General features: G+C 38.7%; 1 protein-coding gene across 6 annotated transcripts in view; it reads right to left on the reverse strand.

Annotated features, from left to right (window-relative positions):
* Positions 1–18,414, reverse strand: part of ANXA5 (annexin A5) — a 194,263-nt gene that overhangs the window by 24,108 nt on the left and 151,741 nt on the right. For all 6 annotated transcript variants that reach the window (XM_053703609.1, XM_053703610.1, XM_053703604.1 and 3 more), the window contains one exon: positions 18,072–18,130. In XM_053703609.1, the coding sequence (XP_053559584.1) occupies positions 18,072–18,130 (59 nt within the window). The remainder of the gene's footprint in view (positions 1–18,071; positions 18,131–18,414) is intronic.

Below are 18,414 nucleotides of genomic sequence, written 5' to 3' on the forward strand. Positions count from 1 at the left end.
GATGCTAAACCCTGTGGCTATTCTGGGCATTACACTTCCCTAAAAAAGGGATGAAATGTACCCTGCAGACTTGACAAATCTAACCCCAGGTACAGGCTACACAGTTATTGCTTGATCATTTAAATATCTTAAATATATCTTCCTAACTAGCCACAGTGTGAAAATAAGAAAATATATTCAAGAGGGAATGTCTCTGGTCAGGAAAAACAATGCAAATGTTGTAATTTTGCCAACAATATTATAGTTTTATTTTAGTAATTATTTTGTGTGCAGACCTATATATGCACACTATATAAAGAACTCATGTAAGGAAGGTGCTCTCCATTTAAACATATTCCTTGTTTATCCCATGACACAGTTACACACAAATAACTTGGTTAAGTATTGCCAAACAGGGATGCTTCCACTGTAGTGGTTTTACAACATGCAGTGGGTTAACACAGTAAATTCTTTACACACCCTCGGAATAACAAAAAAGTATGACATCAGATAACATGTACCACTAAGTTTGTAGTATAAATGTTAAATTGCCTGTGTGTTAAGTTTTATGTTGGAAAAACACAAGATGATTTACAAACTAGAATGACTAATTACCGGTTTACTATCCGTGCTACCATAAATTTGGGCAGCTCAGAACAACCAGTGGATAGACATTTGCACAGAATTGCCAGTGTCCGATATGAGATATATTATCATGGATAATGTGCCCTTTTTGGGGGGGGGGGGGGGAGAGCAAAGCAAACAGAATTAGAACCACCATGTCTCTTTTTGCCAAAGTAGTTATGTCTTAGATACTTTAAGCCCTAAGGGGTTAATGCTTTCTTTAATGGAGTTTTAAAATGTACTGGAGTAAATTCCGCTTAGATTATGCTAAGTCTATGTGTTGGAACAGTGAGTGAAGCTGTCGATTGTTGGAAGATTAGGTTATCTATATCATAACAAAAAAAAAGCCAAGAGGCTAGCTCAACTCTAATCAAATAGATATAATTAAACAATCTTGTTAGATAGTATTGTATATGAGAGGTGCATTCTGGGTACAATAATTGCAAAAGGGAGTAGGGCAGGAAAGTGGATGACTCAAAAATAAGGTACATCCAAAAGACCAGAGGTAAAAGCACACTCTATCTATAGTGATATATAGACAAAACTCGGGTACTATGCAAAAAAATATGAAATTATGTGATCATAAAAATCTATATATATATATATATATATATATATATATATATATATATATATATATATATATATATATATATATATATATATATATATATATATATATATATAGAACAGAGAGTAAATTTTTTCTTATAGTTAACTAGGTTCATTCTAGTTAAATATATGTCCCTAATAGCTGTCTTACACATTCTGTTTACATCTGACTAGCGCATTCATAGGAGTAACGCTTGTTTCTACTCAGGTATCCTGAGCAGTTACAATATATATATATATATATATATATATATATATATATATATATATATATATATATATATATATATATAATGTTACATCTCAGCCAAATAGCGTTCTGCCGTGGGCTGCATTCAGCAGCTCAGTGCAGCGAACGCTGCTAACAAATAAAAGGGCTTTCAGAATTAAGTATTTTATACTTCATAAATGGAAGTTTGTTTTGATGGTAAATCCTAGCGTTTCACAAACGCTAGGCTTTACCATCATTTTAATTACACTGATGTAATGTGTAATTTTCTTCCATCTGAACTAGTATGCATTGGAAGCATTCTGATGACTTGATGGCCCATAATTTGTTTATTATACAAGCCGTTGTTATGTCATGTCACATTAAGTAATGTTTACAATTTCAGTTAAGAGCACCAACATTACGTAATGCTCAGGACATGCCCTCCTACTGACACACTCTGAAATGCAGAGATTGCAGGCGTTTTGTTAAGACGGCCAGAATTAAATGTATACTATATGCAACAATGTGATGTTATAATGGTTATTTTGAGACTTCACAGATTTTTTTCTTTGTATTTAAAGGGACAGACTACACCAGAATTGTTATGGATTAAAAAAATATATTAATATAACTGTTTTCGTTATGCAAAACTGGGGAATGTGTAATAAAGGGATTATCTATGTTTTACCTCTGTGATTACCTTGTATCTAAGCATCTGCACACTGCCCCTTATCTCTGCACTGATTGGCTAAACTGCATGTCTGTCAAAAGCACTGACTCCTAAATAATATTATGCTCACTCCCGTATAGTTATCTATATGACACACATGAACTAGTACTGTCTAACTGTGAAAAACTTTCAAAATGCTCTGAGCTAAGAGGCGGTTTTCAACTATATAGAAATCAGTTTGAGCCTAGCTAGGTTTAACTTTTCAAAAATACCACCAAGGGAACAAAGCAAAGCGATGTAACTGTGTATGATGTACACTTTTTTTCAATTGAAGATTTTTTATTTATATTGAAACTGTATACGATGTGCACATTTTTACCAATCAAATGAGAGTTCTGATTGGTTGTGCATGATGGTGGAGGGACCTATAGAGACTATTTCAACATAGTTGTTCACTTGGTTTGATTTGTTTGGGAAAAGTCTGCAGGCCCCGAAACCTCACATTAAACATTTGCAGTGAATTTAAATTCAGAGTACAACTTCTTTTGATGCACCCTGGTCAGTGAGAGTCTGCCTCAATATTGAAAAAAAAACATAATTTATGCTTACCTGATAAATTTATTTCTCTTGTAGTGTGTTCAGTCCACGGGTCATCCATTACTTATGGGATATATTCTCCTTCCCAACAGGAAGTTGCAAGAGGATCACCCAAGCAGAGCTGCTATATAGCTCCTCCCCTCACATGTCATATCCAGTCATTCGACCGAAACAAGACGAGAAAGGAGAAACTATAGGGTGCAGTGGTGACTGGAGTTATAATTTAAAATTTAGAACCTGCCTCAAAAAAGACAGGGCGGGCCGTGGACTGAACACACTACAAGAGAAATAAATTTATCAGGTAAGCATAAATTATGTTTTCTCTTGTTAAGTGTGTTCAGTCCACGGGTCATCCATTACTTATGGGATACCAATACCAAAGCTAAAGTACACGGATGATGGGAGGGACAAGGCAGGAACATTAAACAGAAGGAACCACTGCCTGAAGAACCTTTCTCCCAAAAACAGCCTCCGAAGAAGCAAAAGTGTCAAATTTGTAAAATTTGGAAAAAGTATGAAGTGAAGACCAAGTTGCAGCCTTGCAAATCTGTTCAACAGAGGCCTCATTCTTAAAGGCCCAGGTGGAAGCCACAGCTCTAGTGGAATGAGCTGTAATTCTTTCAGGAGGCTGCTGTCCAGCAGTCTCATAGGCTAAACGTATTATGCTACGAAGCCAAAAAGAGAGAGAGGTAGCCGAAGTCTTTTGACCTCTCCTCTGTCCAGAGTAAACGACAAACAGAGAAGAAGTTTGCCGAAAATCTTTAGTTGCCTGTAAGTAAAACTTCAGGGCACGGACCACGTCTAGATTATGCAAAAGACGTTCCTTCTTTGAAGAAGGATTAGGACATAATGATGGAACAACAATCTCTTGATTGATATTCCTGTTAGAAACAACCTTAGGTAAAAACCCAGGTTTAGTACGCAGGACTACCTTGTCTGAATGAAAGATCAGATAAGGAGAATCACAATGTAAGGCAGATAACTCAGAAACTCTTCGAGCCGAGGAAATAGCCATCAAAAACAGAACTTTCCAAGATAAAAGCTTAATATCAATGGAATGAAGGGGTTCAAACGGAACACCCTGAAGAACTTGAAGAACCAAGTTTAAGCTCCACGGAGGAGCAACAGTCTTAAACACAGGCTTAATCCTAGTCAAAGCCTGACAAAAAGCCTGGACGTCTGGATTCTCTGCCAGACGCTTGTGTAAAAGAATAGACAGAGCAGAAATCTGTCCCTTTAGCGAACTAGCGGATAAACCCTTTTCTAAACCCTCTTGTAGAAAAGACAATATCCTAGGAATCCTAACCTTACTCCATGAGTAACTCTTGGATTCACACCAATATAAATATTTACGCCATATCTTATGGTAAATTTTTCTGGTCACAGGTTTCCAAGCCTGTATTAATGTATCAATAACCGACTCAGAGAAACCACGCTTCGATAGAATCAAGCGTTCAATCTCCATGCAGTCAGCCTCAGAGAAATTAGGTTTGGATGGTTGAAAGGACCCTGAATTAGAAGGTCCTGCCTCAGAGGCAGAGACCATGGTGGACAGAACGACATGTCCACTAGGTCTGCATACCAGGTCCTGCGTGGCCACGCAGGCGTTATCAGAATCATCGATGCTCTCTCCTGTTTGATCTTGGCAATCAGTCGAGGCAGTAACGGAAACGGTGGAAACACATAAGCCATGTTGAAAACCCAAGGGGCTGCTAGTGCATCTATCAGCACCGCTCCTGGGTCCCTGGACCTGGATCCGTAGCACGGAAGCTTGGCGTTCTGGCGAGATGCCATGAGATCCAGTTCCGGTTCGCCCCAACGAAGAATCAGTTGAGCAAATATCTCCGGATGAAGTTCCCACTCCCCCAGATGAAAGGTCTGGGGACTTAGAAAGTCCGCCTCCCAGTTCTCCACGCCTGGGATGTAGATCGCTGACAGGTGGCAAGAGTGAGACTCTGCCCAGCGAATTATCTTTGAGACTTCTAACATCGCTAGGGAACTCCTGGTTCCTCCTTGATGATTGATGTAAGCTACAGTCGTGATGTTGTCCGACTGAAACCTGATGAACCTCAGTGTAGCTAACTGAGGCCAAGCTAGAAGAGCATTGAATATTGCTCTTAATTCTAGAATGTTGATTGGGAGGAGTTTCTCCTCCTGAGTCCACGATCCCTGAGCCTTTAGGGAGTTCCAGACTGCGCCCCAGCCTTGTAGGCTGGCATCTGTTGTTACAATCGTCCAATCTGGTCTGCGAAAGGTCATTCCTTTGGACAGATGAACCCGAGACAACCACCAGAGAAGAGAATCTCTGGTCTCCTGGTCCAGATTCAGTAAAGGGGACAGATCTGAGTAATCCCCATTCCACTGACTTAGCATGCATAATTGCAGCGGTCTGAGATGCAGGCGCGCAAATGGCACTATGTCCATTGCCGCGACCATTAAGCCGATTACTTCCATGCACTGAGCTACTGATGGGCTTGGAATGGAATGAAGGACACGGCAAGCATTTAGAATTTTTGATAACCTGGACTCCGTCAGGTAAATCTTCATCTCTACAGAATCTATAAGACTCCCTAGGAAGGGAACCCTTGTGAGTGGAAACAGAGAACTCTTTTCCATGTTCACTTTCCACCCATGCAACCTCAGAAATGCTAGAACTATCTCTGTATGAGCCACCGCTATGCCTCGCGGTCTTAGTACCGCCAGAAGCGAACCCAGAACCTTTGTAAAAATTCTCGGAGCCGTAGCTAACGGGAAGAGCTACAAACTGGTAATGCTGTCTAGAAAGGCAAACCTTAGGTACCGATAATGATCTTTGTGAATCGGTATGTGAAGGTAGGCATCCTTTAAGTCCACTGTGGTCATATACTGACTCTCTTGGATCATGGGTAGGATGGTTCGAATGGTTTCCATCTTGAACGATGGAACCCTTATGAATTTTTTTAAGATCTTTAGGTCTAAGATTGGCCTGAAGGTTCCCTCTTTTTTGGGAACCACCAACAGATTTGAGTAAAAACCTTGCCCTTGTTCCGTTCGCGGAACTGGGTGGAACACTCCCATCACTAAGAGGTCTTGTACACATTGTAGAAATGCCTCTTTCTTTACTAGGTTTGTTGATAACCTTGACAGATGAAACCTCCCTTGTGGAGGAGAAGTTTTGAAGTCCAGAAGGTATCCCTGAGATATGATCTCCAACGTCCAGGGATCCTGGACATCTCTTGCCCAAGCCTGGGCGAAGAGAGAAAGTCTGCCCACCACTAGATCCGTCACCGGAAAGGGGGCCCTGTCTTCATGCTGTCTTAGGGGCGGAAGTAGGCTTTCTGGCCTGCTTGCCCTTGTTCCATGATTGGTTGCCTTTCCAACCTTGTCTGTAACGAGCAGTAGTTCCTTCCTGTTTTGGAGCGGAGGAAGTTGATGCTGCTCCTGCCTTGAAATTACGAAAGGCACGAAAATTAGACTGTTTGGCCTTTGATTTGGCCCTGTCCTGAGGAAGGGTGTGGCCCTTACCTCCAGTAATGTCAGCAATAATTTCCTTCAAGCCGGGCCCGAATAAGGTCTGCCCTTTGAAAGGAATATTCAGTAGTTTAGATTTAGAAGTCACATTCTAGTCCCTAGAAAATAACTCAACTGCGCATACATTTATCAGCCTGATCCAGTCGCTACTACTGCATTTAAGGCTGTACTTACATCATATGGGTAACAGCAGTGTTTTCTTAGTCAATTCCATTCCCAGAAAATATTGTACTGCACATACCTCATTTGCGGGGGACCCCGCATGCTATTCCCATTTTCTGAAGTTACCCCACTCCTCAGAATGTGCGAGAACAGCCAGTGGATCTTAGTTATGTCTGCTAAGATCATAGAAAACGCAGGCAGATTCTTCTTCTAAATACTGCCTGAGATAAAAAAACAGCACACTCCGGTGCCATTTAAAATAACAAACTTTTGATTGAAGATTAATTAACTAAAAAACTCCAACTCCTCTCGCGACCTCCTTCTTTGTTGAGGGTTGCAAGAGAATGACTGGATATGACATGTGAGGGGAGGAGCTATATAGCAGCTCTGCTTGGGTGATCCTCTTGCAACTTCCTGTTGGGAAGGAGAATATATCCCATAAGTAATGGATGACCCGTGGACTGAACACACTTAACAAGAGAAATAAAAATAAATGAAGGGGTGTGCACCCTGAAACATCACGGTCATGCAATAAATAAAAGATTTTCCACCTTACCTCAAGTCCAGAGAGTGCTGATTACTATTGCCAATATACGCACTCTAATATATTTTTAAAATTTAGATGAACATGAAATATCTACCTCCATGTAGGTAGGGTTGCCACCTTTTACCCAGAAGATTCCTGGACATTTTTTAAATGAGGGTGGAGAGGGTGTGTTCTAGGAAGCCTTGATTCAGTATGAATATATTGATTATATATATATATATATATATATATATAGAAGAAAGTTGTGAATGGAAAAATTGCTAATTTAGTGTTGCTTAAAGTGCTCTAGTAACAGAACACTTAGGCCTAGATTTAGAGTTGGGCGGTAGCCGTCAAAACCAGCGTTAGAGGCTCCCAACGCTGGTTTTTACCGCCCGCTGGTATTTAGAGTCAGTCAGGAAAGGGTCTAACGCTCACTTTGCAGCCGCGACTTTTCCATACCGCAGATCCCCCTACGCCATTTGCGTATCCTATCTTTTCAATGGGATCTTTCTAACGCCGGTATTTAGAGTCGTGGCTGAAGTGAGCGTTAGAATTCTAATGACAAAACTCCAGCCGCAGAAAAAAGTCAGTAGTTAAGAGCTTTCTGGGCTAACCCCGGTTTATAAAGCTCTTAACTACTGTGCTCTAAAGTACACTAACACCCAAAAACTACCTATGTACCCCTAAACCGAGGTCCCCCCACATCGCCACCACTCTATTAAAAAATTTTAACCCCTAATCTGCCGACCGCACACCGCTGCCACCTACGTTATCCCTATGAACCCCTAATCTGCTGCCCCTAACATCGCCGACCCCTATATTATATTTATTAACCCCTAATCTGCCGCCCCCAACGTCGCCGCCACCGACCTACAATTATTAACCCCTAATCTGCCGACCGGAGCTCACCGCTACTATAATAAAGTTATTAACCCCTAATCCACCTCACTCCCGCCTCAATAACCCTATAATAAATAGTATTAACCCCTAATCTGCCGACCGGAGCTCACCGCTTCTCTAATAAATTTTTTAACCCCTAAAGCTAATTCTAACCCTAACCCTAACACCCCCCTAAGTTAAATATAATTTTATTCTAACAAAATAAATTAACTCTTATTAAATAACTTATTCCTATTTAAAGCTAAATACTTACCTGTAAAATAAATCCTAATATAGCTACAATATAAATTATAATTACATTGTAGCTATTTTAGGATTAATATTTATTTTACAGGCAACTTTGTAATTATTTTAACCAGGTACAATAGCTATTAAATAGTTAATAACTATTTAATAGTTGCCTAGTTAAAATAATTACAAATTACCTGTAAAATAAATCCTAACCTAAGTTACAATTAAACCTAACACTACACTATCAATACATAAAATTAAATAAACTACCTACAATTAAACCTATCACTACACTATCAATAAATTAATTAAATACAATACCTACAAATAAATACATTTAAATAAACTAACTAAAGTACAAAAAATAAAAAAGAACTAAGTTACAAAAAATAAAAAAATATTTACAAACATTAGAAAAATATTACAACAATTTTAAACTAATTACACCTACTCTAAGCCCCCTAATAAAATAACAAAGACCCCCAAAATAAAAAAAAATGCCCTACCCTATTCTAAATTAAAAAAAGTTCAAAGCTCTTTTACCTTACCAGCCCTGAAAAGGGCCATTTGCGGGGCATGCCCCAAATAATTCAGCTCTTTTGCCTGTAAAAAAAACATACAATACCCCCCCCCCAACATTACAACCCACCACCCACATACCCCTAATCTAACCCAAACCCCCCTTAAATAAACCTAACACTAAGCCCCTGAAGATCTTCCTACCTTATCTTCACCATGCCAGGTTCACCGATCGATCCAGAAGAGCCTCCGATGTCTTGATCCAAGCGGGGGCTGAAGAGTGACGTCCATCCTCCGGCTGAAGTCTTGATCCAAGTGGGCAGAAGAGGACATCCGGACCGGCAAACATCTTCATCCAAGCCACATCTATGTTCTTCAATCCGATGACGACCAGCTGATCTTCAAGACCTCCAGCGCGGATCCATCCATCTTCACCGACGACTTCCCGACGAATGACGGTTCCTTTAAGGGACGTCATCCAAGATGGCGTCCCTCGAATTCTGATTGGCTGATAGGATTCTATCAGCCAATCGGAATTAAGGTAGGAAAATTCTGATTGGCTGATGGAATCAGCCAATCAGATTCAAGTTCAATCCGATTGGCTGATCCAATCAGATTGAGCTCGCATTCTATTGGCTGTTCCGATCATGGGGGAATCGTGCACAAGCACGTTTTTTAAGCTGGCCGCGTCCGTAAGCAATGTTGGTATTTAGAGTTGCAGTGGCGGTAAATATGCTCTACGCTCCCTTTTTGGAGCCTAACGCAGCCCTTCTGTGAACTCTAAATACCAGCGGTATTTAAAAGGTGCGGGAGAAAAAAAGCCAGTGTAGCTAACGCACTCCTTTGGCCGCAGAACTCTAAATCTAGCCGTTAGTACCCACTTATTTTAAACATATTTATATAAGTGGAATCATAACAGCTGGTGCAGACCCATTATAATTGTATTAAATAAATTGAAAAGAAAGAAAAGAGGTTTATGATATAACCTCTAAAAAGACTGGGAATTCAGCACTCTTTTATAGAAAATAACTAGAGCAACATGATTTGAGTTTAGATAAAGAGGACAGGTCAGCTTTGCAAGATCTTGAGGATCTGTTACAATCAGGTACTTTGGAATCTAGCCAACAATTTACTAACAGTGCCCCCACCTCTCAGACTAAGATAATCTCCGGTCTAAGACCGAGATCTACTTTCATGCCACAATTATCTACTGTACCTGTTGTCAATATCTTTGTAAAGCAAGTTGAAAAGGAAATTTGTAATTTCCCTTTGAATGGCATAGTTGGTGATAACTTAACCAGATCCGAAAGGAAGGCTTTAAACGAACTTATCACAGCAGATAACATTGTGATCAAATCTGCCGACAAGGGTGGTAATGTAGTCCTGTGGGATCAAACCAGCTATGTGCTTGAGGTAAAAAGGCAGTTGCTTAATAGAGACCAATATTTGCGTCTAATACATGATCCATCACCAGATATACAGTCTCTAATTTTTAGGAAACTAAATGATGCTAGAATTGATGATGGTTTAATCTCTAATATTGAGTTTAAAAATCTATTCAATCAACAGCCAGTCATGCCAGTTTTTTACTGCATACCTAAAGTTCACAAGAACTTAAAAAATCCCTCAGGGCATCCCATAATATCTGGGATAAGTAGTATGACAGAAAATCTTGGCAATTACATAGACCATTTTTTTAAAACCATTTTTGTGTACCATGCCGTCCTACATCCTTGATACTGCTGATTTTTTGAGGAAAATAGATAGCTTATCTATACCTAAAGAGGCCCTACTGGTTACACTAGATGTAGAAGGACTCTATTCCTCTATCCCCCATCACATAGGGATACAAGCAGCTAAGCATTTTCTTGACTCAAGGGGTCCATCGTATAGTGTGCATACTGATTTTGTTATTGACCTTTTGAGAATAGTTTTAGAGAACAATGTGTTCTCCTTTGATAATAAAACTTATAAGCAAATCAGGGGGACAGCAATGGGGGCCACATGTGCCCCCACGTATGCTTGTTTACACCTAGGGGCGTGGGAGATGGAAGATGTCTATCAAAAAACTGAGTTCAATGAGAAAGTCCACTTATGGCTTCGATATGTGGACGATGTATTTGTCATATGGGAAGGAACAGAAAATTAGTTGAAAAAGTTTGTTGATGAACTAAATGATAACTAGAAATATTGTTCTAACAGTTAATTCTAGTAAAGTAGGTCTGTCTTTCCTTGATCTTGACATACGAGTCGAACAAGACACACTGAGAACTGAAAATTATCGTAAGGAGACTGCTACGAATAGCATCCTCCTAGCGCAAAGCCATCATCCATACCACCTAGTAAAAGGGATCCCTAAGAGACAATTTTTACGCCTTCGACGAAATTGTTCGTCTCGCGTCAAATTTGACAAACATGCAGCTTGTATGACAGAGAGGTTCAGGGCGAGAGGTTATCCAAAGAGAATTCTAAAAAATGCCTATACTTTTGCAAAAGATACAGATAGAGAATCCCTCCTCTATCCGAAGGAGAAAGAATACAGGTTCCATTAGACTAGTGACCAGGTATAACTGTCACTGGAATGGAATCAAACGTATTACTAATAACAATTGGAAAATTCTGTTGAATGATGAAAATGTGGCCAAAGAAATTGGGCATTTTCCAACACTCACGGCAAAAAGAGCCCCTAATCTAAGAGATAAACTTGTACAAAGCAAGTTTGTCACTCCACAAACTAATTGGCTATCTAGACAAAAATTAGTTGGAAATTTCCCATGTAAGAAATGTGTGGCGTGCAGATTTATGTTAAAAACTAAAGTTTTCTCGGCTTGCACAGAAAAAGTTTATAAACTTAAATTCTTCTTCAACTGTAACACTGAAGGAGTGGTATATTTACTAAACTGTGACTGTCCTTTTTATGCAGGAAAAACCAAGAGGATATTGAAAGATAGAATCCTTGAGCACAGGGATGACAAAGAACAAGGTGAAAAACAGTAGTGTGGCCAGGCATTTTGAGTCCTTCCACAACAGTAGCCCTGATTGCATGAGAGTGCTGGGCATAGATAAAGGGATCACCAATGGTAGAGGGGGGGATAATGATAAAGTCCTACTACAGAAAGAATGTAGGTGGATTTTTAACCTCTCTACCATTGGCCCCAAAGGTATGAACGAAAGACTGGATATGGCGTGTTTTTTGTAAAGTTGGTAACACAAAACGTTACAGTGATGTTAAGTAAACACTAATTACATAGCCGTATTCAAATCCTTGAGACTCTTTAACCTGTGTATTCGTCCTCAAAGTTACTACTTGTTGAAAGAGAATGAGTGTTTTGAATATATATTTAAAACTGTATATGTTAGAATATTTTCACCTCCCATATGGGCGGAGTTAGTTTGGTTTAAAGGTAGAACCAACACACGCTAGATCATACAGCCCTGAGGAAGCCCCGTCTCTCCTGTGACGTGGGGGTGAAACGCGCGTCGGCATTGGCTGACCGGTTCCACGTGATCTGATACGCAGTGTTGCTGAATGGAACAGAGCGGTATGCCGTGGTGAGCCGCCAGCTTTGAGTGAAGCAAACTTTGGAGTCTGGATACTTACGTGAGCAAAATAATTGGTGCATTGAAGTTCAAACAGATCGACTTGGATAAAGAAAAATTAAGCGATTCTGGAAAAAGACAAGAGGAGAAGGGCGCCCACAGGTGTAGTTGACAGAGAGACCAGGATGTCCATACCCGGTGTTCTCCTACATCTCTTATAAGTGCCCTATGTTTTACATTTTCTTGTTGTAAGATCATGAAGTTACAAGCTCAAGTGGTTGCAGTTGACAGAGGGATTTGTATATTGATTTAAAAGTCCTCCTGCATATCCGCTTGATTGTTCAGCTGCTAGATTTCTTCTTTTGCTCCTGCTTGCTGCATTGCATGTCTCCCTGTGTGCCGCTTGACTTTTGCTCATAATTACTTGCTTTGGCTCACTTAATGACTATCGCTTTACTTTCTACAACTCATTTTTCATAGCTTTAACTGAACTCACAACTTGGTCAGTATATGCACATTACTGGAACAGTTTAATCAGCAACTTTGGGACTTTGTATATCACCGTGACAGTGGCTACCCATTGTAGCTATCATTGTAGCAATATTTCTGATATTAATCTCATCTGTTGTTGAATTGCATTATACTGTGTACACACATCCTATATTGCATATATGAGAATACTCGGCTAACACAGTTTACTAAAACTTCTGTCTGTGTTATGCACTGCTGGTTTTTCATATATTCCATATATTAACTAGTGTGGATTATTTGCATATGCTATATGTACTCAGTTTGTTGGTTCCTTCATCACTAGCGTAACTCAGTCACTTGGACCGGTCCAATTTTAGTGCAGTACATGTATGCACTTTTTTTTTTAACTATTTAGATACAGGTTGCTTGTGTATTTCTATCTGTTGATTCATTTGCTTAATCGGCACCCGGCGAGGTGCGTGAATTAAAAACCTTTTTAAAACTGCACATTGTGTTGCTCTAGTTATTTTCTATAAAAGAGTGCTGAATTCCCAGTCTTTTTAGAGGTTATATCCTAAAATATATATATATATATATATATATATATATATATATATATATATATATATATATATATATATATATATATATATATATATATATATATATATATATATATATATATATATATATATATATATATATATATATATATATATATATATATATATATATATATATATATATATATATATATCATAATTCTAAGCCCAATAATTTACACATAATTAAGCCAAAAGGAAACAATATAAAATGACCATACCAATTACCAAGAACAGACCATTGCCTGACCTCTCTCTGCCGCTCTCAGGCTGCAGGACGCGACGCACAAATCCCCTCCTCGACCCTCTTCCCCCCTCCCATACACTCCTCCGTCTCTCCTCCAGACTCCACCTACCCGGTGTTTTAGTAACCCCAGGCTAAGAGCTCCCCTGGCCAGCTATTTTTTTTTTTAATCTTTGTACTGTTCACTACAGCTTGCTGCCTGCGCCAGGGGACCTCTTAGCCCGGGGCAATTGAGGATAGTTCCGGGACACGAGATAAACAGCGCCAGACCGGGGCTGTTTGTCCCGCAATAACCTTCCAGAAAAAGAGAAACAAGCCATTAAATCCCTGGCATCAGATCCAGAGATAGTTATAAGGATAGAGGACAAGGGGGGCGTGGTAGTGGTACTTGACTACTCGTACTACCGCGAAGAGATACTCCAGCAGCTGAGTGACCAAACCTATTCCACACTCAAGAGTGATCCAAATAGGAGGTTTCAAATCATCAACGAAGCAGTGGAAAATAGCCAAAGATCTGGATGGATTGATGAGAGCACCTCTAAATTTTTGAGGTTGAACTTTCCATCATGCCCATAATACACACTGCCAAAAATTCATAAAAACTTCTTGGTAGACCGATTGTCTCAGCACGAAATTCAATCACTTTCAGATGAGCTATTTTTGTTGACCACTACTTACAACCTTTGGTCAGAAACATGCAATCATATCTATGGGACTCTTCCCAACTAATTGAAGAATTGGTGGATCAACACATTGAGGATACATGGATTTTAGCAACTACTGATGTCAACAGCTTATATACCATTATACCACACGAGAGTGGCAAGCAATGCATAATAGAAGCATTGGATAGACATCCATACACCGATCCTCCTAGAGACTTCCTCATTGAGCTGCTTGATCTGGGCCTAAAGCTGAATTATTTTTGCTTTGAAAACTATCAACAAATCTCTGGTACGACCATGGGATCTAATGTGGCTCCTTCTCTGGCCAATCTATTTATGGAGAAATAAGAGACCTCTGTGATGGGCATATACGACAAACCTGAAGTGATGTTTTATCGTCGCTATATCAACGACCTCCTCATAATATGGAGGGGCTCTGCTGAAGAACTCAGAAACTGGTTTGAAAAACTCAATGGCATGGATAATCCAGTCACGTTTAAAATGTCTTAGGATGATAGCGCAATCGAATTCCTGGACCTTAAGATATTTAAGAAAGAGAATAACCGATTGGGTACATCACTCTACTATAAGCCTATGGATAGGAACTTGCTCATGCATGCGATGAGTTATCATCAGACATCATTGCTGAAGACTATTCCTAAGGCCCAGATGATCCGTGTGGAAAGAAATTGTGAACCACAAGTGAGACAAACAACTATCCGAAATGGCCAGCAAATTTGTACAGAGAGGATACAATCAGAGGTTAATTGACCTAAGTAAAAGAATGGTCAAGGGTCCTAGAGCAATAAATCCTGATACTGATGAAGATAATGTACATTGATTTACCTTCACCACTGTATATAGTCCAGTTATGAGCACACTGGGAAAAAGTCTTGACCAACATTGGCACATTATTAAAAGTGATCCAATTCTACTATTCAATAAGTGGCGACACCCTAGGGTGGGTTTCAAACTGAACACTAACCTAAAAGACACTCTGATGATAACAGACCCCACTCATTGTTGCAAAAAAGAAAATTGACTTAAACAAAACAAGAAAAATGGCTCATTTCGGTATGCAGGGTGAACAACCTGTAGTGGTATAGTACCTGGATCTACTTTCACCCACATACAAACAAGAGGTATACCATCCAACACTATTACCTGCACCACTACTCATGTAGTATATTTGTTGAACTGCAGCTGCGGGAGGTTTTAAGTTGGCAAGACCTCAGATGCTAGAGCGCAGTTCTCCAACCACAGATCATCTATCAGAAATGCCATAAAAAATTAGAATAAAAATAAGAAGAGTGACCAGCCAGTGGCAAAGCATTTTCTGGAGGCTGGCCACACAATTAACGATCTTTGGTTTGTCTTGATAGACCATATCCCCCCCCCTTTAAACGTGGGGGTGACAGAAACAAGGTACTCCTACAAGTAGAAGCAAGGTGAATTCACCACTTGAACACTCTACAGCCCAATGGACTAAATACCATCATTGAATGGAATTGCTTCTTATAGCTCTAGTGCCTGCACTGTTTAATTTAATGGAGGTCTATGATACATGCATGGGCTTACCCATAGTATATACACTATCTGGCCATCATTACTATGTACCCCAGTATAGGGTTTCTGGATAATTGGGGCTGGTCCCTTCTCCAATTTTTCATAGGTGCCTATATGTTGTTTGATCTTTTAAGAGATCTAGCGTGAACCTCAGATTAGGGGTTTTGACTAATTGGTACTGATAAATAGATACATCCTATCCTGGCATAGGTGTTCACACACTGTGTGCCTAGAGATAGTTTGATTATCATAAATGTAGGACCGTAATTGGTCCACTAACTAATTGTAATAAAATCTTTAGTATAGAGCCCATATTGCCTACTTTTTACTCTTCCCACAGGTATATATTGTTTCCCCCCCTTTTTTTTGTATTTATTAATTATCGTCCTATTCTATATCTTTATGGCATTGATCTACACGTTATTTTGCCATAGCAATCACGATGCCTGCAGCCCATTGGTTCTCCTGGACACGTGACCACACCACTAACCAGGAAGTGAGTAATGTTTGCTCTTGGTGGGTGCTACAGATGTGTTGAAAGGGAACTATGATCCAGTTCTGATTTTGTTTGCATAATACTTTGTGATGTTGTTTTTAATGTCCATAAGGTATGTTGATAACAACATTATTGTCAAAGTTCTGACATGATCTGCATTTTTTGCCTATATGAATGTGTGCTAAAACTGATTATCTCTGTTGCTGGTTGCATTTATCCTATCATATATCACTGCACTGTTAAATCATCACTGATTGTTGAATATTGATACTCAGACTAATATGGTTATATTATATCACACACTGATGTTTACTATGTGATCAGGTTGTTACCATGACTACCATTAGGCATTTTTTTTGGTCCTAACTGGGGGTGGGGTTTGCTTGTTTGTAGCTATATATTGTTTTGAATTTGTATACAATGTCTGAGGAAGGGGAGAGGATGATAGAGATGATAGAGATGATGATGAGAGATTTGATTTCATATTGAATTTGAGGCAGTGAGAAGCCATGCCCCCAAGCCACGCCCTGAGACACACCCTATCCCCCCCCCCCCATTTAAAAAGTGTCCAGGAATCTTCTAGGCAAAAGGTGGCAACCCTACCGCCATGCTTTAAAAAAAATTCAACCATTAAACACAATTAGCCTTTTTAATGTAAATACTTATTACACTTCAATATCAGTGTATATAATCTGTATTTAAAAAAAAAAAAAAAAAAAAAAAAATTTTCATTCAGACTACATACAGAAATTTTATAAAATATTTCAGGGTATTGTTACTCCCTGATGTTAATTTTGTTTGTTGTGGTAGAATATACTATTAAAATCCTGCTGGTTCTTTGCATGAAAATGATACACTGCCGTTTTGAGCTACAAGCAGTTATAAATCTAGTACAGTGAAGTGTTCCATAAATACAAATAATGCCAATTAGTTTGTTCTGTATATCTTGAGAGGTATACATATAAAAATGAATAATTTAAACAGTGTGTGTGTGCGCAGAGATAAACATATTTAAAAATTCAAAGATTTGGTTTTCAAAATGTATATATATATATACACATACACATACACACACAGGTAGCCCTCAGTTTACGCCGGGGTTAGGTTCCAGAAGGAATGGTTGTAAATTGAAACCCAGTTTATAATGTAAGTCAATGGGAAGTGAGGGAGATAGGTTCCAGGCCCCTCTCAAAATTGTCATAAGTAACACCTAATACATTATTTTTAAAGCTTTGAAATGAAGACTTTAAATGCTAAACAGCATTATAAACCTAATAACATAACACAACACAGAATATATAATTAAACTAAGTTAAATGAACAAAAACATTTGCTAAACAGCATTATAAAACTAATAAAATAATCACACAACACAGACTTCACTTGCATTTTTCTGCAAACAGTTCTTTCCTATGCATTCCAATCTGGACTGATTTATAGACAGGAAGATCTTGTTCCTTTGAAATCTGCTCGATAGCTCAGGTCTGGTTAAACTGATTATTTTCAGCTTGCTTGGCTTTGCTGCAACACAAGCGGACAGCTCTATCTACTGGCTATTTTAATAAATGCACTGCTTCTCAATGCTTTTCAAAAGCAGTGACATGACTGGGAAAATAGGTTGTTATTCTGAAACGGTGTAAATTGAACAGTTGTAAAACGAGGGCCACCTGTATATATATATAATAGATAAATGTTACTTAAATATCATCTGAAGTGAAAGGGTGGAAATGTACAAAAGGCTGCATGAAGATAAATACACAAACACATCTGGGAACACTTCGTAAGCTTTTTTTTTTTTATTTACATTACATTTTTTTCCCAATGCGTTGTATTAGTACATGCAATTATATGCATTTACTATAATGTATCACCTATACTTTTGAAGAAAACAAATGGTTTTTTAAAAAAAAAAAAAAAAAGTTGGTGGAAATAGACAAGCTTACCTTCATGGCTTTATAAAGTGTTTCTGCAAAGTATCCAGGAACACTTCGAACACTTTTCACTATATAGTAAAGAAATATAAAGAAATAAATCATTGTTGAGCTGAGATGTTAACTGTTAACGAAGTAATTAATTCAAGAAACTATTAGTACCATTAGTACTAAAAACAAAATATCTTCCAAACGTATGTGAGAGAGAGAGATAGATTTAAAAAAAAAAAAAAAAAATTACTGGCTTTTTGGATTTGCTAAGCCTTCTGAAGAAGAATAGATTTTGGTCTGATATATATAATTGCTAAAAGTGGTTGGGAGCAAAAAATTATTCTAGTTTAGCTCTTGTGTAAAA

Source organism: Bombina bombina, chromosome 2, assembly GCF_027579735.1.
Source record: "Bombina bombina isolate aBomBom1 chromosome 2, aBomBom1.pri, whole genome shotgun sequence".
Classification (NCBI taxonomy): Eukaryota; Metazoa; Chordata; class Amphibia; order Anura; family Bombinatoridae; genus Bombina; species Bombina bombina.